The sequence below is a fragment of the Pholcus phalangioides genome, unplaced genomic scaffold (assembly GCF_987345545.1).
Source record: "Pholcus phalangioides strain wild (caught in Gottingen) unplaced genomic scaffold, Ppha-v1.0 ptg000003l_1, whole genome shotgun sequence".
NCBI classification, from domain to species: domain Eukaryota; kingdom Metazoa; phylum Arthropoda; class Arachnida; order Araneae; family Pholcidae; genus Pholcus; species Pholcus phalangioides.
The window spans coordinates 13,515,279-13,542,667 of NW_028301596.1; the positions used below are offsets into that span (position 1 = coordinate 13,515,279).

Below are 27,389 nucleotides of genomic sequence, written 5' to 3' on the forward strand. Positions count from 1 at the left end.
GTCATTGACCCTATTAATAGCAGCAGAAATTATAGCCATCAACCAAAACCTTGCTGAGAATGTTCTCGAGCAATGGAGAACAAAAAAAAATGACGTGAACTATTTGTTGTAATATAATTTCTGAGTTCGCAAAATAATTTTGCTCGTTGATTTGAAGAATAAAAGTTAGCTTCATTGAAAGTAGGTGAAAAACCGGCACATTTTTGCAACAAAGTCTGCAATCAGAAAAACCTTCACCGTTCTGGCAAATATGGGGGTATGACCACCCCTAAACACCAGCTACCAAAGTGCTTGAAGAGAAGCAGTCGACAGTTGAAGATCAGATGTCTAAATACAGCGATATAGCTGGTGTTTGATGTCCCATGATTAAATGTTATTTTTCAAAATTTCAGCGAGAGAATTGGCAATTTCAATCCTTTTTTTTTTTCCAGAAAATATGGTCAGCTGAATGTATTTACACAGCAGAACTCTTGTCGCCAAGGTTTACTCTTAATGCAGCTTTGATTGCCACTGAGCTATAAGTAAACACGGTCGCCATCCAACAACGAACAATCATACTAAAAAAAATCAGTGTCCCGCAAATGTTTTGATAAAATATAGTCATGTAGTTTTTCTATTTCATCAAAGAAGCAAACAACCTGGACTCAACTACACGTGCCATTTGTTTGAGACCGTTTGTTTACAAATTGAGATTTTAAACAAATCTTTCAAAAACAATGTCTTGTAATTATTCAGACGGTTTATCCAAGTACGATGACAAAGGTGTTTGCGGTTTACCCGAAGTATGTTTGCGTAATTTACAAACAATTTTTATTGGAAACATAAAATAAAAATTGCTCCTTTTTATATACCTTTATTATTTGAAATTTAAAGTATACTTGTCAGAAATGACATATAGTACATCATTCTTTATCTCTATTATAGTCCGATATCAATTGACTTATTATTGATTATATACGTGAAGTAATATAATACACTAGACTCATTAATCCGGCACGTATCAGATTGCGGTGATATGTGCCGGATTACTAGAAGTTATAGTTGAAACCTCCCCCCGCCCAATTTGGATAATAAAGCAGACGCTGCTTATTAGAATCGTGCAGGGCCGCAACTAGGGGGGAGCAGGCGGGTCTCGTGCCCCGGGCGCTGGACTCAAATTTCATTGTGAAACCTCTCCTTCAACATTACAAGGGGGGCGTCAAAATGCTCGTTTGCCCCGGGTGACCAAGCATCCAGTTGCGGCCATGGAATCGTGGATAATGTTATTGTTTGGATATTGTTATAACTTTTGCAAAGTACAGAACAGACTAATATCATAACATGGGGGGGGGGGGGAAATCGCTAAGTGTCCCCTTATATAAAAGTTGTTCCAATTTCATACCTCCCGTTCGATTACTCTTGGATGTATAGTCACCTTATTGGCTCTTGGATTTCTTTTGCATATTGTTATCAAAAACCCAGAGTCTCGATTTGATCATATTAAGCAGCATGCACTGTATAAATTTTGGTGTACAGACATGATTTCCTCTTCTACTGGCTTTGAAGAAAAACGCTGGATTATCGAGAGAGTACTGTGTTAGAGTATACAGTAGATCCTCCGGTTAACTCGTAATATACATATGGTATACATTTTGTACCAAGTTATTGACCTCGCCAAAATGGGAATTATTATTATCACCATCCTCTTCCTCAGTGCCAAAACACATATATTATGCCTTTCTTGTAACCCTATTAAATAGCTCCAAATTGGATCTGGCAATAAAAAAAGTTGTCACCAAACAGTGGTATACCATTTATCTGCATAATTGGAACCAAGGATCAATCATTCAAAACAGTGGTCCTCAAACTTTTGCCACTTGCGGGTCCCCAGAATAGTTTAGTAGATATTATGATAATATATCTACTAATAATTCATAAGAGAACCACTTCAAAGCATAAATAGGCACACACATCAATATTTCCAGTTCGTTCGCAATACCCTTGACAAACGTTGTTGCCGCCCGCAGGAGCTGCAAAACACGCTTTGAGAAACATTGGATCAAAACATAACTGCTAACATGAGGGGTATTGAAATAACTGTAAGAGGCATATTTACAGAGCCGGCTACAGGGGCAGTAATTTGAAGAATGAGTTTCCAAAGAAAATCAGTGGAGTGAGCAAAGGGCAGTAAAAATTGTTTACCTCACAGATAGTAAAAAACCACAAATCCACCCTAAGAGAAGAAAGCTACGGAATGAGTAAGAGTGACTTAGAGAGTTTGCAAGCATGTGAATGATCAAAAGAGTGACAAAGAGCAAGGAACTGGATCAATGAGTGACCAAAAAAGTAACACAATATAATGGTCATAGGTTCTCAGAATAGTGAGCACAATTGGTTTATTAAAGAAGCCAGATTAAGATTGAGTCGATAAAATTGCAATCTTTCCCATCATGTTATGAACAGTTTTTATTTTTTGAGTAATTTTTTATTCAATTATATTGATTTCGTGCAATTCTATTCATGGGTACAATTTGTTTTTAATTAATTTTTTTTTGTTGAAAATTTGGTAAAAATTAAGTATTGAAGACGCGTAAAATTTTGTACTGGCACAGGATAGCATACACAATAAAATGTATTTTTACTACATGTAGTAAAAATTTGAAACAAATCAATGGATAATACTTCATAAGAAAGTTTTTTTACCATGTTAAAAAGGTAAGAGACCCCCCTTAAGTAACTTAGTATTTGACTAAATTTGTCTTCAAGTACTTTAGTAGAGGGCCATTTACACAGTTTTAGTTGGTAAGTGGTTTATCGGCCCAAAGCAGAATATTTTGTTTTGTACTGTAACGAGCCTGTGGCTGACTGGAAATGTTCTTCAGTAAAAATTTCCATAATAGTGTTTTCTTTAAATTATTCTATAGTTCTGTGTTGTACATCACAGATTTCTGCGTATTCTGCTTTAGGGTATATTGGTTAAACAGTTGAATAGAATAGGTACAATAATTAAAATAATTTGGTAGGTAACTCAATTTTAAGTAAATTCAGAGCTTGTAAATGTGTTTAGGTTGTTAACCATTTAAAGGCCAATGTTCCATAAATGGAACAGTTTTTATTTACAAAAAATATCAGATAAAAATTGATTCAAACATTTCCGGTTTTTTATCGTATATAGAAGAGAGTTAAAAGTATTTTTTGAAATAAATTTGGAAACTTTAGGTTGATATAAACCTTTTTGACAGAATTTTGAAATTTGACATTTTCTAGGCATTTCGATTAAAATTTGCCAAAATTTCAATTTCGAAGTAAATTGAAAATTATTTCGTGTTTCTACCACTTAATATATCAATTAAAGTAAATCAATTAGTTTCTTTGTGTTGTTAAACGTTGAAGAGTTATGCGCTTTCAAAAATGCATGTTCTATTTATGGAACATTGGCCTTTCACAAGAGCGGGATTCTAGGGATATCTAATGTGTAGTGCGTTGCTTTGATTTTCCCATTCGAACCTCAGGTTGTTGTCATCGTTCAACATGTGTATAGGGGGCTAATTCTGGGTAATATGAGACAGGAATGTGCTCTCTGGGGTGGATTGTCTATATTGGGTGAGCATTTTTTATTCTTGCATTCTTAGAAATGTATGTTTTTGCGAACTTCAGACTAATCAAACCAAGTTCGACAATCCTACCCTTGTTGTGTTCAGCTGAGTGTAACCATATCAAAAAGATATCTCACATTAGAAGAAGCTGTAGAATATTTAGAAACTCTTTCAGATTCTGAATTAGAGGATATAGATATATGCCAATTACATGCTAGTGAAAATCAACATCATGGATGATGATATTGTTGAAAATGATCTAGTATCAACAGTTCCAACTGATGTATGTGAAATGCTAGGTAATTTTTCAACAACAAGGATGGGGTGTTAGAAAACTCCTGAAACGTGTTCTTCAAAAGATGTAGGACAGAAAAAAAGGAGCAAAACATAAGTGTAACACTCAAGTTTCAAGAAAAGGCAAAACAGTTTTGAGCAATCTGAAAAAAAATTATTGCATGGGATAAAAATGTTTTTAGAATCTGATCGAAACCTCAGCTCTAGATTCCATTGGAAAAGATTTGCCATATGACCATTATAGCACGTTGGATAATTCATTCAGAGTTGAGAGAGGTGGATCGTATTTCGCAGTATTTAAATTGTAAATAAAGATCGTATTTCGCAGTGTATTCAAAACAGTAAGTGACTTTGTTCATAGTTCAGCCTTTAAACGGTTAAGTACGAAAGTGATTCAGTGGTTTAGTAGAAAATTGGAATGGAATTCAGTATTTCTTTTAGATTAAGTACGCTTATGTGCATGACCTCTTATTATCCTATGTGTGAGCATTCACTACTTAATTATTTAAATTGGGACAGATTTTAGAGCACTCGATAACTTAAAATTTAGTCAACTAATTAATCACTTGACTCAAAAACGGGCCTTTGCTGCTGTGATGGTCATAAAGTAGGGTTTTAATCCTGTGTCAGATTTTTTTTTTGTATTCTGTCAATCAATTTTATGAGGAACATAGTTTATAATGAAAATATCCTGCTATTGCTATATATTGCTTATTAAATCTATCTTAACATCTCATGCTAACAGCTTAAAATCTATTCAATATTGTAAATAGTAGAAATACATTTTCAATTTTATGGCTTATCTTCAAGATTCAAGATCATGAAGCAGATTTAGAAAGGAAAATTGGAGCGTTAGCCGGGATGATGAAACATTCCAAGTTCACTGTTGTTCATACTGGCGCTGGTATTAGCACTGCAGCTGGGATACCTGATTTTAGGTATGAAATTTTAAAATCACTAATTTATATAAGTAGGTTACATGAAATATTTATAAGGTTTGAAGCTAGGGAGGCATGGTTTAAGGTATATATAAAGGCGATCCTAGTGTGCATGCTTGAAATGAATTTTTACCTACCTACAGAAACAGCCATTCTCCCGCAGACTGCAATGCACAAGAATGTGACAATGAGTGCTGTTGCATTTTCATTTTTACCAAAATGGCAGGAAAAACTCTACTCTATTAAATTTTTGGCAAAGCTTGGCGATTCCTGAGTGGAAACAATCACCAAAATTCAACAGACCTTCAGAGATGAAGAAATGAGCATCTACACTGATAAAGAAATGGTACAACCGCTTCAAAGATGGCTGCACATTAATGGATTGTAAATCACGTTTTGGTTAGCCCTCAACATCCAGAAATGAGATTGTTATTGACAAGGTGAGGACTCTGGTGATGCAGGATCATTGAATCACAATCAGAGAACTTTTAGACGAGGTGAGCATTGGTATTGAATTTGTTCATCCCATTTTGACTGACAATTTAGGCTTCACAAGATAAAATGTAAAAGTCATCTTGACTGTCTTTTTTTGACTCCAGTGGCAGGGTTCATCAAGAGTATGAACCATACACAAACATACACATTGCACAATGAAACCATCACCGAAGAGTACTACCAAGTGGTTTTGCATCACAATTGACAGCTTCATCACAATTAATGCAGTAGTGCTGTTTAAGTTTTTAATATTTTGTCAAAAACTAAAACGTGACTATGCTCACTTACATTTCCTCACTCATTGGCAGTCGGCCGATGACTGGCAGCTTCTGTAGGCGGGCAAAAATTCAAGCATGAACACCAGGATTTCCTACATACATGCACCAAACCACGCCTTCATTGGTTCACGTGCAAAAAATTATGGTCATATACTTTTTAAACAAACCTTGAATAGTTTACCCATCATGTTGATATATAAACATGCATAACACATAGCTGCTAACCTTGAAGTTCCAAAGATTTTTGCACGTATCTAAATTTTTCAAAGGAAACCTAACCCTAAAAAATATAAAAGCAATTTTCACAAATAAAAGTAAAATGAGAGGACTTATAGAGAAACAAGAGTATTATCATGTTGATTACATCAAAGTACTCAATTTTAAAAAGAATTGATTTTAATTCATGAAATTTCAGAAAGAGTAATATTGTTAAATTGCACAACTTTCAATAATGTGGGAATAAAATATTTTTCCAGAGGACCTACTGGAGTTTGGACATTAGAACAGAAAGGAATCAAACCAACGATGAACGTGTCTTTTAATGATGCATGTCCAACTGAAACCCACATGATACTAGTAACTTTGGTAAAAGCAGGATATGTTCATTTTGTAGTCAGTCAAAATGTTGATGGATTGCATATCCGTTCAAGTTTGGCACCAGATAAACTGGCAGAGCTTCATGGAAATATGTTCTTAGACAAGTGTGACGTATGCTCGAGGTAATGTATTTTATTTCACAGCATCAAAATTAAGAGATTCATTCATAGCCCATGATATATATCAGGGGTTCTTAACCTATGGGTTGCAATGGGTCGTATAAATCTATTTACAATCTGATTATAAGTTCATTTGTTGCATGTGTTTCATGGAGCATCTTAATGATTTCGGCAGCATGGGCTAGGACCCAGATATTTTTGGGACCCTCTTGAGATATGATTTTATACAAAGTATGTTTGGGGGAGAAGTCGCAAATATTACAGAATGCTAAAAATTATATAAAAATATGAACACATTAGAAAGCTCAACATAATTTCCAGAATAAATGAAAAACATTTCCAAATATTCCTACTTGAGCCCCTAATATTCCGCCCCGAGCTCAAGCTCTATTGACCCACCTGTTAAGACCGCATAGGAATGAAAAATTGTTAATCAGAAATATTTGATATAGCATATTTTTAATAAAAAATTCTTCATGGGTCACAAAGTTGATAGTGTTAGTGACTTTGGGTAGCGACAGAAAATGGTAAAGAACCCCCTTATATATATGCTGTTTGACGATTGCTAAGGAATATTGGCCATATAGAGTTACAACACAAAAATCTCAATTTTCCTTAGCAGTTGTCAAGCAGCATCAACCTCAGTTAATTTTGACCTTAAAAGTTAATTTTTGATAGGAAATTATTTCATTGTAGGTTATTTATACGTAAAGAAGCAAGTGAAACCGTTGGCCAAAAACTCACTGGTCAAGTTTGCCCATTGCCAAAGCAAAATGGAAGGCGTTGTCGCGGAAAACTAAGAGACACTATTTTGGATTGGGAAGATGAGCTGCCCGAAAGAGACTTACACATTGCTGAGATATGTTCCAAGTAAGATTTCATGCCTCTAGTAAATTACGGTAAGTTATATTAGCTAGGCATTAAATTTCTTTTGAGTGTTATCATTTTACATGTACAAAACTTTCAATATAATTCATATAAAATCAGGCTTTACCACATACACAAAATTTTACACCATAGTACCTCAAGTATGTGAGTACTGTTTATTATTGAATCTGCTGAAAAAATGAATAGCTTGATCGTTATTTTATTTTCAGAAAAGCAGATCTGAGTTTATGCCTTGGTTCAACATTACAGATTGTTCCTAGCGGGAAGTTGCCTCTGCTAACCAAGAAGTCAGGAGGAAAACTAGTGATCTGTAATCTACAGAAAACCAAGCATGTGAGTTCTTGTATTAATCATCATTGACTAGCAGAATCATAAATTCAATTCCATTAAGACATTTGAGGCAGAGCATTAATAAGTACACTTATTATTGCCAATATTTTTTCAAGTCTTGTTTGGAAATGTCTACACTCTAAAGCCCTGTTTACATGTGTAAGATTGAGAGTTGCTTTGGTGATTATTACCTGCATGGCAACTTTTTTTCCTCGTGGGGGGGGGGGGGGGGGGGGGAAGGAGGGACGAAGATCCGTCAAAAGTGTCTCATCTTTGTTGCAGAATAATAGTGGGCAACTCCGACCTCCTCTCCCATAATCCTTTGTGCCACGAAAACTACTGTAAGCTCCTTCCTTCATCACCCATCTTGAAACAACCACTTCTGTTGAACCCACATAACCAGTGATGACTTTTGGAAAGAAGAGGAGGAATACAGACATAAGCTAAATGCCATGTAAACGTGTTGTAGCAAAAATCCCTGTTACGGGTAACTTCCCGGGATATTTTATTGCAACCTGTAAATGGGGCTTAATGTTAATCTGCTGCCTCTCGATATAACGATAATCCTTCTATAACAATATTTTTTCTTGGTGCCTAGAGCATCGTTATATAGAGGTTTTAACTGTGTTTTTATTTTCATGAGTGCCACTTGTAAATGATCTGATGGAGATAGGATTAAAGGAATGTGGTGGTCATAAGTTTAAAAGCCATTTAATCCAAGGGAACAAAAATTCAAGTTTCACTATGAAGATAAGTTATATATGCATCATTTGATCACAGCTTATTGGCAACAACGCAAAGTGCGAGCTTGGAAATGCACGCACTGTTCACTTGGGCAGATGCTTCCGTTCTGGCGGCCATTGTAGTCTGTCGTATTTCTCTATGACTCTTTTGTTAATGTTTGTAGAATAAAGTTTATTTAAGTGTCTATTGTGTGAATCAGAATGCTCCTTCAGTCTGACCTGTATAAATGTCTAGAAAGAGACATTTCATTAAGTTTCTCGCTTAACATTTTTTTGGGCATAGTTGACTAATCTACATAATGAAAAATTATGGTTTTGGCCAATAAAGTGCAATAATGTTGATAAATTGAATTAAGTGTAAAAATGTCAATAGAATTGATATTGCTACCCCTAATTATATAGCTAAAATAATAATGCAACCAAAGTTTACAAACTGATACATTTTTGTGAACTAGTCCTCTGGTCCCACACACTGTTTCTTTGAACATCTTTCACATTTACTAACTTTTGTTTTCACAAACAAATTGTTCTAGTGTATTTGTGTTCATAAAAGGAAGAGTAAGTAGACTATGTTTTCTTGTAATCACACCACGTATTAATGCATGTTTTGAAAAAAGTTGTGTATATATATATATATATAAGAATTTTTTTTTATATCTCTTTACAGGATAGGCATGCTGATTTACTCATACATGGATATGTAGATGTAGTTATGAAAAAGCTTTTGAAATTGTTGGGATTGGAATGTATCAAGTATGACATAGACTCAGATCCTACAAAATACTCAAAAAGCATTCCAATCGAATATGTGATACCACAAGAAAGATCAGAAACACATAGTGAAGAAAATATTATAGATAAGTTTTCATTGAAATCAGAACCAGTGGTGGGTTTCCACGAAGAATGCAAAAGGAAAAAAGAAGAGCCTAGTTGAATAATTCATCGGTCAATTTCAAGTTTATATAGCTTGATATATGAGTACTGAACTTGGTGGGCATCATCCATTGTTAGCAAAATCAACACTTACAGCTATTTTTCACTCCTCTGAAAATTGAGTGTGATGGTGACAATGGCTTCCACCACTTTTATCAGTGCAGAATTTCCTTTGTCTCTATGAAGAGTAATTATGTAACGCACAAGAGAAAAATTACATTTAAGATCTGATCCAGTCTAGCTAGAATACCAGGTTGCTAAAGCAAAGTCTGCTAAAAAAAAATGGAACAATTGAAAAAGGTTGGCAAGATTTTTTAATGAACTGCTGTGTTAAATCTTTGTCTGTTATATGTATTATGTTTGTTAATATGTTTAGATTTACTTCAAAAAATGGCAATTATGATGTTCAAGAAAATGCTCTTCGATTTTTTTTAAACATGTTTTGTCCAAAAAGGTAAACTTTTCAACATAAATTGGTAACACTAAGCATTCCCTCTTCAAGGTCATTTATCATTGTTTTGCTATGTAAAGTTGGTTTCAAGTGCCATGTGTTTACAATGACAAATAAGAAAGCATATTCTATCTCATGTTTCTCAATGTTAAAGGCCAGTGCTCAGTGGATATTATTTAGTAAATGATTTTCATTTATGGGAACATTATGAATCAATAAAATGTACCAAAGTGCCATTCTCTGAAAGTATGAACAATGTGCTTGGGAGTAGTAGGCATCAGGCTGACCTTTGATAAATTATTACAAAGAACTAAGGAAGCAACCTAAGCAAATCAGCATCTTTCAAAGGAAGAATAGCATGGAATCATTCCCAGCAGTGTGTAAGACAATATTTTACTCAAGTGGGAAGTTTTCTACCATTCACCATATAGCCTGGAACTTGTGCTAAGTGATTTCCACTTATTTGTTAACCTGAAGATACATCTTAGAGGGTAACATTTTTATGATGATGATGAAATCAAAAGTGAAATTGGTGTTGCCTGGTGTTAGCAGTAGGAGGTAGAATTTCATGACTCTGAGATACTTGAAGCTAGCACTCAGACTTAACAAGTGTTTGGATAATGGTGATAATTATGTAAAGAAAATGCTTTTGAATGAATATAAGGTGGCACACCTCTTACTTTCAAATAGGTTGGATTAATATAGGTACTTCATTTTAGGTTAAGGCAGCTGTAGCAGAGAGCATGCTTTGAAAGCATTAGACTATCATCAAGGCAGCTAAGACACCATAAAAATAATTTATCTATCTTGAAAGAAGCTTCCATGTCAGATTTTTTATTCACATTATAAAATATAATCAAACGATGCTTACAAATATTATAAAGAACCTGCTAATTGATAAATATTGTTCTTGAGACAAAAATCTTTTTAAGACAAAACTTAATCAAATACCCATTTAGATTGAAATATTGGCTCGCCATCTAGTACAGCTGTAAAAATCAATATGAACCACGGGATGGCATTGATAATTGAAGATCCAAACCAACTTGACACTGTAGATGTTCCCCAAAAATGATTTGTTGAGCAATTATAAAGCCTACTTGGTAGTTAGAATGCTTATAGGGTATTTTTCAATAATCTGCATCACACAAACAAGATTTCAAAAACTAAGTAACAATCTATTTTACAAAACTAAAATGTAATTTTAGATTTTGAATTATGAACAGTTGTAAATTAAAGAATAAAGTCTACTGTCTTGTATAGAGCATATTGTGTCATGTTTGAGTTCTGAAACTTTTGATAAAATTGTTTGTATTGGATTCTAGTATTAATTGGATTAGTATTGGATTCTAGTATTAATTGGATTAGTATTGGATTCTAGTATTAATTGGATTAGTATTGGATTCTAGTATTAATTGGATTAGTATTTGATTCTAGTATTAATTGGATTAGTATTGGATTCTAATAAGCAAATTAGATACCATATATACTAAATATTATTGCCATAGTGTATGGGTGGTGACATGTGGCTTTTTTGTGTATTCGGGAGATTCATGATTGTCATAGTTAATTATTTTATATAAAGAAAGTTACAAAAAATATTGTATTAAAATAATTTATATTGTAAAAAAATAATTTACACACAGAAATTGACATATTTACACATCAGTCAGTATCTTGTTCAAAATGCAGTTGAAAGAAAAGGGCGTGAAAATTGTTTCTCAGTTTTAGTTTGAGGTTTTGGGACTGGCAAAAATCCTGGTGCCCGACTAGAAGATGGCGCTGGTGCAACATGATAGCTACATAAGGAGAAAAAAAATTGTTATACGTGGAGGAAATGCTGATGAGAATAACAGATTTAATGAGATCATAAAAATCTAATTAAATTGTTATTGAAAATTACTTTAAAAATTAATAAAAACATTCAACTATCATTTATTGCATCAGTACTCACCCTGGAGACTTGCTGGTGAACTTATTTTTTTTCTTTGCTTTTCCTTTCCATGCAAATTTCTTCGCCCCTGAAAATTTACTTATCTTCTTGCCTGGAGCTCCTGCATTACCTCTTTTTCTCTTCACCCCAGATTTCCTATTAAATGGTCTGGCAGGTGCAGGTTGCTCCGACCAGTTGGTGTTGTCAGGGTCATCTAGGAAAACGTCCATCATGCATTTTTCAGAACGTTCTGCTTCAAGGACTTTAAAAAGAGAAAACAATTTTAGATACAAGTCATTGCATATAATTTAAGCTTTTTCACCTTCCTGAAATTAAAAATTCATCATTTCATTTTTTGCATGCATACATATAAGCAAGCAGAAAACCACTCACTGCAACGCTCTGCTCCATATCTTTCTGTAACTTCCAAGAATCGTGGTCCATACTTGTCAAATATGGTACGTGTCACGTGAGGTATTTGAAGCATAGCTTCCTGTGTCACTGGCATTTCACGGGACATTTGTCGTAGCGCTTCAACATTTATGATATTTGTATAATGCATGTTGTGCTCTGTAGCTATTGCTTTGCTGACTTCTATAAGTTCATTATAACAGCGTTCAGCAAGGTCTTTCATCTCATTATCTTCAACTTCAGAAGCAACCTGGAGATTGTTGTAATTCTTCTTGTCTTTTTTCATTGGGAATATTACCTAAAATCATAAAATATATTTAAGAAATACTATAATTTCCAAGTTCAAAATGGGAAATTTTAGCGTGAGAATCTGCACTAAAAAATTTTATTTTCTAGACAAATCAAGTTAGTAGTAAAGTATTTATGATAATATTGTTTGCAGTTGTATAGTAATGCTTACTCTGACTTTGCCTTCTAGTAGATCATTAGCTCTTCTACCACAGAAGACATAGGAGTTCATCAAGTCCATTTGATTGACAACCAAATTTTCTTGTAAGAACTGATCTAAAACAAGCTTCCTGTGAAGTCTTTCTGCATCTGATCGAGAATACTTACTACCTCGTCCATGAAGAGGTAATTTATCATGACCAGCACCAAGTATCTTTTGGGTTTTCGATCCTTTGGAAAAGAATAAGAAAAGAACAAAATGTAAGCTAAATTGTTCAAAATTCAATCGAGTAAAAGAACACAGGGCTTCCACTCGAAAAACTATAAAAAGTAGGACAAGGAGAGCAATGCACAATGAAAAATCACTCAAAAACTTTATTATTGAAAAATAATTTTTTTTTCATAGCACTATTTCAGTAACCTATAAGACTAACTTGAGCCAAAGCAAAATGACAGAAACGACTTAGTAACAAAAACAATTTTGGGCCAGAACAGCATACTAGCAGCCACAAATGATTTTCTTCTACTCTCCTCACATTCCATTCTTTTTTTCAAGGAGTCTTTCATAGTCCAGTCTGCAGGAGCAGGGGCTTCACTCGATAAAATTATAAAAAGTAGGACGGGGAGGGTACTCTCCTTAGACAACATAATTGTAGAATAATAATAATAAACCTATTTTTTTTTCTTTTTTACATCAAAAAAATTTTATAGCCATATTTTAGTATCCTGTAAGATTGACTCGAGCCAAAGCAAAATGACAGAAATGATGGTTACAAAAACAATTTTTGGCCAAAACAGTGTAACTCTAGCACCCACAGATGATTCTTTTCTGTCTCTCCTTGTAATATAATTTTTTTTGGAGTCTTCCACAGTCCGGTCTGTCAACTCTCTTCGACAATCCACACAGCAGACATGTAAGTTTTTTAAGAATGACACTCTTTTGAGACCATTTTTAAAAGCACAATGTGTAAATTACAAGGTTTGACGTAAATAAGTCAAAGTGGACCAGATGGTTTTACTGCATTGATCATCCTTTTTAGGGGATATTTTTAAGACCATCCTTTTAAAGGGATTTGTTTGCACATTAATGTTCAATACCAGTGTAATACTTTTTGACAAATGAAGCACTTTCATTTCTAGCTCTTTGCTGAGTATTGCAAATATTGTTTATGCCCTAAAAATACAGAAGAAACTGAATGCTATTGGGTAACATCAGAATCGCCAAACCTAAAATAGGCCTATGTATCCAACTGCTTTGTTAAGCAAACTGTTGTTTCACCCATACACAAAATGTGCAGCATAATTTTGAATGATGAATGTTAGTTACTGTACAAGACAATGAAGTAGCAAATACAAAATTATTTTTTCCCATCCAGACAGAAGTTTTAATGACTACTCTATGTGTTGAACCGTCAAACTAATCAAATGAACCCCCCCCCCCCAGCAAATAACCTTAAAATGATACAATTTCTGCTTTGGTGGAACCATTAATTGCAATTTACAACATTTGTAATATTTGGCAATATATTAATAACTTCCTCCTCAATCAAAATCAATTACATGAATTTTGTTGATAGGATCTGGTAAAAAAGTAGGAAAAGTGGGACATTCTACCTCCAGATCAACCGTGGCCCCACTGCTCTGTCCCCCTAGGGGATATAAGCTGGTTCGTCTCAGGAGACATGAACCACGGTGGAAAAGAACATTCTACCAAAAAGTAGGAGGAGTTGGAGCCCCGAGTCTGTCAATTCTTTAAAGAAAATTATAAAGACATGTTTTTTTAAGAATGTCGCTCCTTCGAGACTACTTCCAAAAGTACTAAATGCGTAAATTACAAGTTCCAATGTAATTAAGCCAAGGTGAATGGTTTTACTGCGGTGTCCATCCTTTTTTTAAAGAGATGTTTTACATTTTACTGTTCAACACCAGTGTAATCATTTTTTAAAAATGAAGCACTTTCATTTTTATCTTTTTTGCAGAACTTGTTTATACTTCTGCATGTCTGAAAAATACAGTATGCAAAAAAACGAATGATATTATTAGCATCAGTCACAAAATCTAGAATAGGCCTATACATCAAACTACTATGTTATGCAAACTGTTGTTTTACCTATACACAAAATATGCACCATAATGGTGAATAATGAATGTTAGTTGTACAATAAATAGTCAAGATCATGATGTAGTGAGTACAAGTGAGTTTCCATCCAGACAGAAGTTTTTAATGACTACTCAAAACACTGATACAAAATGGGTTTTTGAACTCTTAAACTAAGCAAAAGAAAAATTAATAAACCAAATGGTCTACATACACCCCCAAATAACCTGAAAAAAGATATAATTTCTGTTTCAGCAAAATCATTAATTTGCAATCATTGTATTATGTAGCAATATTTTTACTATTCCTTTATCATTGACAAAAGTAGGAAAAGTGGGAGCCCTGATAGTGAGTGTAATAGTTCTTTTACATGAAGAACAATGTGGACAAAGGACATTTTCCCCTGAAAGCTAGGCCACAAGGGTTGTCATGATAGCTTTGCGTGGAAAAAGGCCAGGGATAAATTCTTAAATCCAAATTTATTTTATTAATTTTACAGATATGCATAAATATTTCAATAACATAAATAGTGGAATATCATTAACACTCAGTGCCGAAGAGAAGAAAAACAATCATTAGTTCACCGAGATTATTATAATATTAAATTTTTATTTTTTTACACAAGCCTGTATGTGTTATGTAATTGTATAACATCTGTCAAAATTGGAAAATGCATAAATGATTCTTTGCTATATTCACATCATGTTATTTACGTAAAATTTGAATATGAAATTGAAAGAAAAGCAGCAAAACTTTATCTGAGGAAAAAAGATATTTAAAACTTTTAAACATGAGAAAATATCAAACCTTTGAAGATGTCAATGAAATAGGTCAGGGTATAGTTCTTTCTACCCCTTTGTTTAGTCAGATCAGATATGCATTGAACAATGGCTTTTGCCTCCTCAGTGACATCACAATTTTCAAAAACTTCCTATTAAGACAGAATTGATGTTTCTTCAACTGAAAAAAAAGTCACTGACACTCATGTACATTAATTTTTTTTATAAATTGAGAACTGAAATATCAGTTAAGCCTTATGCTATTCATGAACTTAGGAAAGACATAATGTTTGAACTATTGATGTGAAAACACTAAAGTAATGATTCACATGCAATGTCTTCCCAAAGTTCATAAAGAACAATGGTGTATGAATTATTGATGTGAAAAATACACAGAAATCTTTATTACAGAAATCTCTATTTGGCTTATGTTGTTTTGCATAGTTTTCCCTAAAACATTTTGTGTATGATTTGATTGTATTCTACCAACTGACAATGCATTCAGATTATGTCACAGAAAATTACATAGTAGTACCTAATTTCTCTAACCCTAATTATTTTCCTTGGTTGAAAATCCAAAAGATGTCACACAGTATATTGCTTCTACACAAAACACCCTTCTGCATTTCTAGGAGATGCTTTTTTTAACTGTTACCAGTGAAAATCCCATATAATGATACCTTCTACAACAATGAAGCATTTATAATGACATGTTTTTCCTATCCATTGAGTATCATTATGCAGGATTTTCATTAACCCAATTCAACCCAACATAATCCAAGGGATCCCACTCAAAAAATTAAAGTAGGGCTAAAAAAAAATCGACAGGGAGGGTACACTCTTAGACAACATAATCATAACATAATAAAAAAAATCCCTAAAAAACAAATTTTTTTTTTAAATTTTAAAATTAACTTTTTTTTCCTCCCATAGCACTATTTCAGTATCTTGTAAGATTGACTCAAGCCAAAGCAAAATGACAGAAATGATGGTTGCAAAAAAGCAATTTTTTGGCCAAAACAGTGTACCCACAGATAATTATGAAGACATGGAAGTTTTTAGGAATGACGCTTGATGCTCTTTCAAGAGCACTTCCAAAAACACAGTGCAAAATGTGTAAATTACAAGAGACAATGTAAACAAGTCAAGGTGAGCTGGATGGTTTTACTGCGTCGTACATCCTTTTTTTTTTTACAGGGAGTTGTTTGCATTTTAATGTTCAATGCCAGTATAATCGTTTTTGACAAATAAAGCACTTTAATTTCTAGCTCTTTGCTGAGCATTGCAAATATTGTTTATGCCTCTGCATGCCTTAAAAATGTAGAAGACAACTGAATGCTACAAACCTAGAATAGGCCTATGTATCCAACTTCTTTGTTATGCAAACTATTTTACTTATACACAAAATGTGGACTATAATTATCCAACTTCTTTGTTATGCAAACTATTTTACTTATACACAAAATGTGGACTATAATTTTGAATGATGAATGTTAGTCACTGTCCAAGACTTTGAAGTAGTAAGTACAAAATTATTTGGTTCTATACAAACAGAAGTTTTTAACGACTACTCTACATATTGAACCATCAAACTAATCAAATGAAAAATTAATAAACCATGGTCCACATACACCCCCCCCCCCACAAAATAACCTTAAGACGACAAAATTTCTGCTTTGGCAGAACCATTAATTGCAATCTACAACATTTATCATATTTGGCAATATAGCAATGATTTCTTCCTCGATCAAAATCAATTACAGGAATTTTGTTGATAGGATCTGGTAGGACAAAACCGAGAAAGTAGGCCAAAAGTAGGAAGAGTGGGAGCCCTGATAATCGAACACATTTCTGATTTCTGCCCGATTTACATATTTTGTGAGCTCTAAGTTCATATAATTTGTTTTTGTAACAAATCAATTATATATATATTGACAGATATGGGAGACTGTAGGATAAAAACTTTTTGCTTAAACCTTAGACCATTGTTTATAAAAGGCAATCTTGCTAGAGATTTTAGGGGGGGGGGGGGTCTGCACTAATGTTTCTTAACATAGCTGCTCACTATACTTCATACTGTTTGACCTTGGAGTTCTTGGGTAAGCACTAATCGAAAAACACAGCATAAGAGATGTACTATTTAAATTATCTTCCAAGATTGCTGAAAGTCATTTTAAAAAATGGATTTTACAAAGAATGATAATTATTTGAATATAAATTTTAAAAAAAAATAGAAATGAAGTAGCCAAGACATCAATAACTTCCTTTTTAAGTTTTACAATAAAGAAACTAAAACTCTGTTGGCTAGAGGCCGAGTAAAAATTAAATAAGAAAAATTAACATGCAGAAATCTCACTTTTGAGAAACAGTTATCACAAGCAGCTTTTGGATTTTGAGAGCATAACGTGCGGTCGAAAACTTCTCCAAAATATTCTAGCATTTGCACCCTCCGGCAGTCTGTTTTATTTTCACAGAAATGGACAATTCTGAATAAATTGTTGAAATGAGTGCCCCAAGTCTTCTTATTTGCTGTATCCACTGGGGATAAAAATTCAAACGAATCCAAATCTGTTACAAGATCTTTTTTTTCCATTATGAAATTCAGTTAAAAAAATTTATAGAAACCTGCATTATCATTTTAAAAAAACTAAATGTATTAAATTTATAGTGAGCATATGATAATAAATTCACAAAATAAGGAAAAAAAAATCTGAACACAAACCTTTTAAGAAAAAATTTTATCCTGTAATGCTCATATTAAAACTGATGAAATAATTAAAGAATACAGTATAAGATGCAGTGCAGATGGTTACGTATTATAAAATTTTGAGAAAAAAAAACAAAGATCAATAGGACAGAAAATGATATCATGACTGAAATCAACACTATATGCCTACATTAATTTGATATGAAAGTGTGAAAATTACATACTTTGAATTAGCTTTTTTATTCGATGCATGTCTTGATAACTGTAAAACAGAATGCACCATGACAGTTCACCATCCCTCCCTGCTCTACCAGACTCTTGATAATAGCATTCAATGGATTTTGGAATGGTGTGATGTATAACAAATCGAACATCTGGTTTATCAATACCCATACCAAAAGCAATAGTAGCACATACCACCTATTTAAAGAAATAACATTAGAAAAAGTAAATAAACTAGAAAACCTAACTGATAACACTATGATCTGACAAAGAGATTTATCTTAAGGAAATTCAGAAAGTCAATGATTGTACAAAAATATTGCACAAACACCAAATTTTGACACAAAATAGGCCAAATGTATTGGCTGAGGAAAATTCCAGATCGGATTTGATATGAATTAAAATTTCTAATGAGGAATGATTTTTGATTAAGAAGTAAGATATTTGACCAAGTCACACAAATATAGCAAAATATGCAGTCTCAATTTTTTTTTTGAAACATGGCATAACAATATGTACTTTGTACTGGTCATTAAACCATGACTCCTGGACTTCATTCCTATTTTCCAGACCTGCATGATACGATATAGCTTTGACTCCCTTCTCTTTCAGAAATTTCGCACAATTATCACAGTCATTTCTGAAATTAGAGGAAAAAAAGCCATACATTGCATACCAATAGGGCTAAAAAGCTGACAGATACAATAATGGATAGAACAAAACTTATTTTTACCTAGACAAACAATAAACAATTCCAGACATGTTTCTAAAATGTGTTGTTAGCAGCTCATAAATATCTTGGAAACATGCTTTGCCTCTTTTGGGTCGAACCTCATACTTTAAATTTGGACGATTGAAACTTTGAAGAAACCTTGTGAGAAAAAACAATTTTTTTTGTTCATTTTTATTTATTTTTTGAAGTAAAATTAATTTTCTTTTTAACTATATCATGCATAAAACAATGTGTGTAATTTACCATTTTGGTGATGACATGTTAAGCTGTTGTAGGATATCCAATCGTACTCTTGGAGTAGCTGTAGCTGTAAGAGCAATCATAGGAATCCCAGGAAACTTTTCTCTTAAGACTTTAAGTTTCTTATAATCAGGTCGAAAATCATGTCCCCACTATAATAAAATGAAACTTGTGTGTTTTAAAAGTTATCTACTGATAAACTAAATGTTATCAGTAGATGAAAAAAAATAATTTAGTAAAAGATTTTGTACGTTATAACATATCTGTCTGATACTTATATATATATACAGTAAAACGTCGATAAGTCGTCACCTCAAGTTATCGAAAAATTATGCCAGCTTAAGCGGAGTTCCGTCAAATTTAATGTGCAATGTTATAAAAATCGCATAAATTTAAAGTAATAAAACATTTATTAAAGTATGAATCAAAATAACAATATTAATAAAATTTATAGATTGCGGAAGAAAAAATAATAGTTTTCTATCTTTATTTCTTATTACTTAAATTATTGTGGTGAAATGTACTGTACACTTTGATTTATACTAGTAATTTTTAATTTATAGACTAACAGAGCAACTGTTTGAATAAGTAGCTTTTCTACATAACAGAACTCTCTATTGCACATTAATTTTACATATACATCAAATTTAATTTTAGTGTTTGAATTCTTCATCAGTAGTTCATGATCCAACTACAAAGTAATCTCGAACACTTTCGAGTTGATCGAGGGGCCCTGGGCAGGGAAAAGTAAACAGAGACCTTAACTTGGGAAAGAATGTCAAATTTTTTTCAACAAAGATATTTTGTTTAAATTTCCAGTCCTAAATTAGTAGAGTCCATGCTTTCTATGATTATTTATTATTCGTGCCTGCGTTGCACTTAAACTTGATTAATTTGATTCTTTGATTTACATAAGTTTTGATTTCCTTGCACTATATGTAATCTTTGACATACCAATAAATTTTGTTTTTGCCGGAGATGCCCCCCCCCCCCCCGGGAGGGGGGGGGGGAGCACAGCTTGGGTGTCTCACAGTTTGTCCAGTTTCTCTAATGGAGCCCAGGCCGAGATGAGATCTAGCCTGAACAGTCCTCAATGTTCCAAAAACCTTATTAAGCAAATGAACTTCCCCAGCGTAACTTTCGATAATTAAACTGCTCCGTTTGGGTATATAGGATTTTATGGTGACTTTTAAGCATATGGCAATGCTGTTAACAAGCTCTTTTTTTTAAATGGGAGCCATGAAAATAGTCTGTTCCTCCTTCTCAAACTTTTTCATAGTGACAACTTAACCAAACCTTAGCGACGAGTACACGAGGGTTTACTAACATTGTGGTCTGTGAGAGCTGGAAGGGTCTGAAGAAAATTGGCGACTTAACCAGAGTGACGACTTAACGAGGTTATACTGTATATACTCAATGCTCATTATAAGGACCCCACATTATAGCGACCATTCCACTACAACGACTAGTAGGATAAGTCCCAAATGTATTCATAGAACGACTATCATATAAGTTATTCTTTCGACATAACGACCCTCCCAATATAATTTCCATTTTCGACAGGACGAAAGGGGTCATTATAACGAGCATCGGCTGTACATACATGTTTTATCTTCAACATTCAGTGCTAATATATCTATGTGCATAAAATTGATTTTCTGTGTCTGCCCTCTATACAAATATACAATTATGAATCGAACACTATCAAATTTTGTTTTAATACCAAACAGAACTAGACTTAAATAAGCTACTTTAAAATTCTGTCACATCTAGACAAATATCCGAAATGTAAAGGAAAACTGTTCAACAATAATGGTTAATGTGGTTCCCAAACAATGTGCTTCTCACCGCGTCTATTCCTTTACCATGCTTTTGATATTTTTGTTTTTCAATTTTGTGTTTGAATTTCCACCATTGTTTTGTTTTACTGTTGTATACACATTAGCAAAACAATTGTTTTGCCATTTTTTAATGCTAAAACAAGGACACCTCTCAGATACGATCACCCCTCTTTTATAGTCAAATAATAATTTCCCTTTGTGTAATAAAAATGTGCATTTCAAATCCAATTAATAGTAACCCCTCTTTCAGGGATAAACTTTTTTGTCCCACCTGTGTCTGTAAAAAAGGTTTCACTGTATATGAAAGGAAACACAGGTAGCACTGGGTATTATGAACATATAGGATCTTTATCCTCTGCAAACCTGAGCAGTTAACTATCAATGTTTTTTTCTTAGATTGATTAGTGTGTTTATTGTATGCCAGAATGCCCTTTAAAAGAAAAAAAAATTTAAATTAATTTGGGTTGATATCTTTACTAGGATCACTTGAATTGAAAAAAAGAATAGTTAAAACCATTAAAAATGAAGGTATACATATGTATAACAAAGAATATATTTTACTCTAAACCATGACACATATTTTGTAAAATCCAGTGGTCACTGAGCATAAATTAAGACGATACGATTGGTCAATGGTGTGATTCTATCAGGCTGTAGACTGTTAAATACTGATCACAAATATAAAGAAAAAAATGGAAACTTATATGCAATAAATAATTTGAATATTTAATAAATAGCCTACCTCACTGACACAATGGGCTTCATCAATGACAAACCGTGAAAGCATTTTCCGACTATACAAACTTTGAAGAGTTGACATCAGCTTGTTGCTAGCACTTATCTAAAAATATAGATTACATAAATATAAATAATCAGCATTAAGGAACAAAAATTGAAATTTGCTTTAAATACACAAATACACAGATTCATTTAAACATATAGGTCATTTATGTGACCATCGTTAACAAGATAATTTTTCCTGTTTGTTCAAATGTCATTTGCAACTGAGAACTTTCACTCAAAATTTTGTTTACTTCAGTAACAGATGTTGCTGTTTAAGGCACATAGAGCGTAAACTAGAAATTTATTTCATAAATTAATTTTTTATAAGACATTGAATTAGTGATGCTAGCTTTATTATAAAAAAAAAATAATCTAATTATGACTCCCATCAAAGAACAGGTGTGAAAAATCATATTTCCCCAGATATTTAATTTGTTAAATAGATTACAGTTACATCATTGCATATGAAATTAGTTAAAAATAGAAAAATTTATGATTCTGAATTTGTGATTATGAAATTTATTATTAATCATTATTCAATAAATAATAATTATTTAATAAATAACAATAATCTGATAAGCTCTTACCTCCTCCAAAAAATAAATAATATTACTTATCAAATATAAATGTGTTAAATTTATTATTAATATTGAATTAATAAAATAGTTATTGCATGTGTGAAAGCTATTAGCCTAACTCACTTTTTCTGGAGTGACATACAGGAGCTTTATTCCAGGTTCTCTTGACGCTAACTGTCGATAAACAGCATTAGCAGAGCCACTATCCATCTCTCCTGACAGACTATTAGCCGGTGCCTATGTAACACAAGTTACATCATAGATTCATAACCTATTTATAACTTTTTACACTGAATAAAGGACTTTCATTAAATATAATACGTGCATGTTCTTCTAAAAGAAAAAGGTTAACATAAATATTTTCGAGTACTTACATCCAATGACCACAATTTTTGAACTTGATCCATTATCAATGACCTCAATGGTGAAACAACAATTGTAACTCCATCCATCACAAGAGCTGGCAGTTGGTAACATAAGCTCTTACCTCCTCCTAAAAATAATAAATAATATTACTTATCAAATATAAATGTGTTTCTTGATTTAAGAAAATGAACTACACTCTAAAAATACTTTAGTTATGTAAAATACAGTGATACCTCTCCTGAAAAAGATAAATTGTTAGCCAAAACACAATTTACCAAAGATTTCTATAGAAAATAGTTTGTTTTAGGTACTACCCAAAATTTAAAAGAAAGTTTCTTAAAACACCAAAGAGCAGTATAAAAAAACAAAAACTGACAGAAGACAGTTTCAAAATTGAATAAATGGAAATTAATAGGAAAATGAGATACTGAAGATCATTTTATTTTACACTAAATGCACACAATTAACACCAGCTTTTGTCCACTAAAGCTGGTGGTGTTGACACAATCGGATTGTGAAATATGAAAATCAGATTTTTGTAGCCAGGGTATGAAAAAATCATGATTTTTTTATTTAAATCAGATTTTTTTTATTAAAACTGACTGCTTATTAATTAAAACAAATCTTGTTAATCATTAAGAATGCATCTTTTCTTATCACCTAACTGCTTTTTTCTCCTAATTGCTCAAATTTAATTAAGCATTAATTAATAAACTACAAATGAATTATATGAAAAAGGATTAGCATTTTTTTTGTGGAGAAAAGTTCTTCCCCCCCTTCATGAACCCCTTCCTCGATTAAAGTGAATGGGTGATGGTATCCCAATATCACACCTATGGTGCAGACATCTCAATTCATTCGATGCACAACCAAAGGGCCATTTAGCATCAACTAAATAAAACAAATTCTATTGGGAAGATTGTTTCTTGCACAATTAATGGACGTGTTCCTGACTTGCATGATGTTCCTTAATAGTTTACACATTTTTATTCTTTCACGATTTAATGAGTTTTGGTAAAAAAACAAGCAAACTCCTTATATTTTTCTGCAATCTTTACCATGCACAAAATCTAGTAATAGAGCAGCTTTCTTTTTACATTGGGTCTAGAGGTTAAGTTCAAGTCTGCATTTACCAATCAAAGATCTATACTTCTTCTAATCACAAACTTTATCACATATCGGTAACATGCAAACCATACCAGGTTACATTTACTTCAATATCATTGCATTTATGTAAAGAAAAAAACAATTTAAATTTTGCAATTTAAATCAATGATTTAAAAAAAAATCAAGAAAAAAATCATCATTAAGAAAAAAAATCATCAATCAATTTATTTAAATCGCCGTACCCTGTTTGTAGTGGTATTTATCAATTTTGTAGCACTTTAAAATTTTGGCAATAAATAAAATACATGGTTTTTATATACATAAAGTACTGAAAATTTTTGAAATTTCCTTCTTGAGACCCCTTTCTCTTTCTTTCCCTCCAAGAACTCTTCATCTTTATATATTTTCCTCTCAGAAATACTACGTAGTATACACTCATTGCAGGGCTGTTTAAAGAGCATCATGCCCCCCCCCCAGGCCAAGTGATTTTTTTTGAGGCCCTATCTGGAAAATTCTCAAAAAATTCAACTACTTGTTTTTCTGAGGGGTCCCTATTCTCTTAAGACTAAGATGGCACTGTACAGTAATTTCAGTTTAAATAGGACATAGCAGACCCCCTGCTCTATAATAGGTTTTTTTAACTTATGTAAAAAAATATTACACTCTCTCGAATGGACATAGACCATTTTAACTTTCAGGGTCCTTGAGAAAGAGGGGCAAGTTTAACTACTATTTTCTTTGTAATGGTGGACAATGGCACTGTTCCTTGTGTAAAATCATTGGAAAGGCAGTTGAAAGCTATAAGTGTCTCAGCATCATTTACCATCAATCCCATCCCTAACTGATCTCTCAATCACTCTCCCATCTTCGTGGCTTTTCACATTTTTAATTTTTTTAAACACATCACATGGCATCTATGTCTTATTCAAGAATACAGTAAGTATGCTAGTCCTGCTTTTGCTTGCCTTAAAAAAAAACAAAAAACTATTTTTCAATATTTTTCAGTAATCTGCGGTGGCGTCTCATCCACCTCGGATTATCAAGACTACTGTATAGTGTACAGAGGATTTTTTGGGGGTTTGTTTTTAACTTCAAAAAGCATCATTATCTCAGCTCAGAAGAAAGAGTGTGTGTCCCACCCCTGGCATGAAATACATAGAAATTTCCTTTAAAAGAAATTACAATTTTTTTTCAATTTTTTAGATCATAAAAATTTTTTGAGACTTCATGTTTTTATATTTTTATATTCATACAATATCAACAAATAAACTTGAAAATGTTTTTTGGTACATCAGGCAGTGCTACTTATAATTTAAATTAGAAATGAGAAAATTATAGATGAATATTTACGATTAATATTCTTTGAAGTTTTGGAAAAGACAAATGACGTCATAGAAAAGTCTGCTTCTATTACGAAGCAACTTCAAAATTTCCTGAAGGAAAATTTTGCTTTTGACGCAAGATGGCGCAGAATTGAAGAATTTAGGCATTTCGTAGCAGACATAGGAAATTGTAGCAGTTTCGTGCAATTAGCACAGATTTTTCACCCATGCAACCCAGTCGAGTTTGTACTTGCCCCCATCTATTTGCATTTTAGCCAGCTCATTTCTGTGTCTTGCACATGCAAATTTAAAAGATAAGCTCCCGGAATGTCTAGACTGTTCAGTTTAAGAGAACAGCTAAGAGTCTTATACTGACATGTGCTTATTAAAACATGTGCTCTGAAACATAAGATCCTTCATGTTTTTAATGCATTTTGTCTTAATTTAATATTTCATTTTATATGAAATGATTCAAAAACTTTCAGAAAGAGAAGTGAAAGTATATCTAGAAAAGTATTGAAGTTGGACATGCGCTAATTAGGCTTGAGCAACAGTAATTCTGATGATTGGTGCTCAAATTCAGCTCACAACGTGGCTGTTTCATGTTCGCATGTGCGTCCCAATCAATGAAAATCTTCATTAACCAAGGCATGACTGCATCTGTTAACATGCTAATGATAAAAAGAATGAATGTAGCAGTTTCCACTCAAATAAACAATATGAATAATATATATTATTTACATGATATCATATAAAAATATTAAAATTTTCTCACAAATTAATTTTCAAAAAAAAAATTCTATTCCAACTTCTCCAAAAAAAAAAAAGCTGAAGATAATATGAAACAACATATAATCCCCACCAAGAAACCCTGATGTGTTTAAATAGCAGAATATATGCAAGAAAATATGGTATAACAAATTTAAAGAACTCACCTGTAGGCATTAATATAAAGCAGTCTTCGTTCAGAAGGGCAGCATTTATTGCTTCCAATTGGTTATATCTGAACTCACGAAGACCAAAAATGTCTCTGAAAACTCTTAGCATCTCTTTTGAATGGGGAAAGTTTTTTCCTTTGAATTGCTGGCTTGCACCATCATCTCTGTAATTACCATAAAACTTGCCAGCAACACCTGACATAAAAATCACAAATAGAAAAAATAACTCTATTTACAGTTGAGCTTATGCTAAATTTGATTTAAAATGACATGGATGCCATTTTTTAAAAAAAATAATTATTATTTTCACCAATCAATAAAATTAAAATATTTTGTGGGAAACAATATTTTACATTACATATATATGTGTGTGTACAAAAAAAACTTTAAACTCAGTATATCAAGTTTGAATATAAGAAAAAACTAATTACAGAGAAAATAATTGTCATTTCAGATAACGTATGGGAAAAATAGGAGCTGAAAAAAAAATGGGAGCTGAAGGGAGTTGAAAGAAATTATCAAAAAGAAGTACATTTGCTCTTCGTATCTCAGAAAAGAGGCTTTTGATGAAAGGATTTACAACCAAGAACTACCGCAACATGTCGAAAGAAATGACTTGGTGTGAACACATGGTTCTAATTGTTGACTAATAACCACTCATTAACATTATGACAAGTTAAAAATCAAATACTTGCATAAGTGAAAAAAATAAAAAAGCATACTCTTTTCAAGTGAGGAATCCTTTTTTTTCTCTGGGCCTGAAAAACATACACAACAATAATTATTTTTGGTTAAATTTCCTTTTCAAAAATTACCTTTTTAAAATAACTAGAGTAATTCATTAATATCAAGGTTATGTATTTCTCAAGGAAATAATTACAACTTACTTTTCTTTCCATATATATCTCGAGCAATGGTGACATCCCCTGATTTAGACACTGAAAGAAAAACAATTTTTTTCCTCAAACAAAATTAAAAGACAAATATAAAACAATTTCAATTAAAAACTGGGGAAAAAATTCAAAAACTTGTTTAAATCTATTTTGAAATGTGTTACTCTTCAAATTGAAAAAAATTATCTATTAAATGGGTGCTCTTCCATTACAACCATACCACTGAATTTCCACACTAAATTGGTGCATTTTGGCTTGCTTCTTTCTTCCTTGTTTCAAAAAACAAACTAATATATGGACATTAGTTTCACCAATGTATTAATCAGTTATGGACTTCCTTTAACCAAAGA

General features: G+C 32.6%; 2 protein-coding genes across 2 annotated transcripts in view; one reads left to right on the plus strand and one right to left on the minus strand.

The window, feature by feature from the left end:
* Nucleotides 1-640: 640 nt before the first annotated feature.
* Sirt6 (sirtuin 6) lies at nucleotides 641-10,907 on the plus strand. The gene is made up of 6 exons (XM_089244764.1): nucleotides 641-782; nucleotides 4,680-4,807; nucleotides 6,057-6,299; nucleotides 6,993-7,166; nucleotides 7,394-7,517; nucleotides 8,925-10,907. Exons 1-6 carry the CDS (start codon nucleotides 717-719, stop codon nucleotides 9,189-9,191), a joined length of 1,002 nt encoding a protein of 333 aa, XP_089100890.1. The 5' UTR covers nucleotides 641-716; the 3' UTR covers nucleotides 9,192-10,907.
* A 280-nt stretch (nucleotides 10,908-11,187) lies between these two features.
* The window catches only part of LOC149088129 (uncharacterized), a 29,216-nt gene continuing 13,014 nt past the window's right edge, over nucleotides 11,188-27,389 (minus strand). Inside the window, exons 13-28 of the mRNA XM_089244752.1 lie at nucleotides 27,034-27,084; nucleotides 26,869-26,904; nucleotides 26,144-26,341; nucleotides 22,788-22,906; nucleotides 22,537-22,650; nucleotides 21,795-21,893; nucleotides 19,215-19,363; nucleotides 18,972-19,109; nucleotides 18,758-18,878; nucleotides 18,241-18,436; nucleotides 17,666-17,847; nucleotides 15,338-15,461; nucleotides 12,446-12,663; nucleotides 11,968-12,283; nucleotides 11,596-11,836; nucleotides 11,188-11,440 (exon numbers count right to left, since the gene is read on the minus strand). Of these exons, the coding sequence (XP_089100878.1) occupies nucleotides 11,323-11,440; nucleotides 11,596-11,836; nucleotides 11,968-12,283; nucleotides 12,446-12,663; nucleotides 15,338-15,461; nucleotides 17,666-17,847; nucleotides 18,241-18,436; nucleotides 18,758-18,878; nucleotides 18,972-19,109; nucleotides 19,215-19,363; nucleotides 21,795-21,893; nucleotides 22,537-22,650; nucleotides 22,788-22,906; nucleotides 26,144-26,341; nucleotides 26,869-26,904; nucleotides 27,034-27,084 (2,420 nt within the window). The 3' untranslated portion in view covers nucleotides 11,188-11,322. The remainder of the gene's footprint in view (nucleotides 11,441-11,595; nucleotides 11,837-11,967; nucleotides 12,284-12,445; nucleotides 12,664-15,337; nucleotides 15,462-17,665; nucleotides 17,848-18,240; nucleotides 18,437-18,757; nucleotides 18,879-18,971; nucleotides 19,110-19,214; nucleotides 19,364-21,794; nucleotides 21,894-22,536; nucleotides 22,651-22,787; nucleotides 22,907-26,143; nucleotides 26,342-26,868; nucleotides 26,905-27,033; nucleotides 27,085-27,389) is intronic.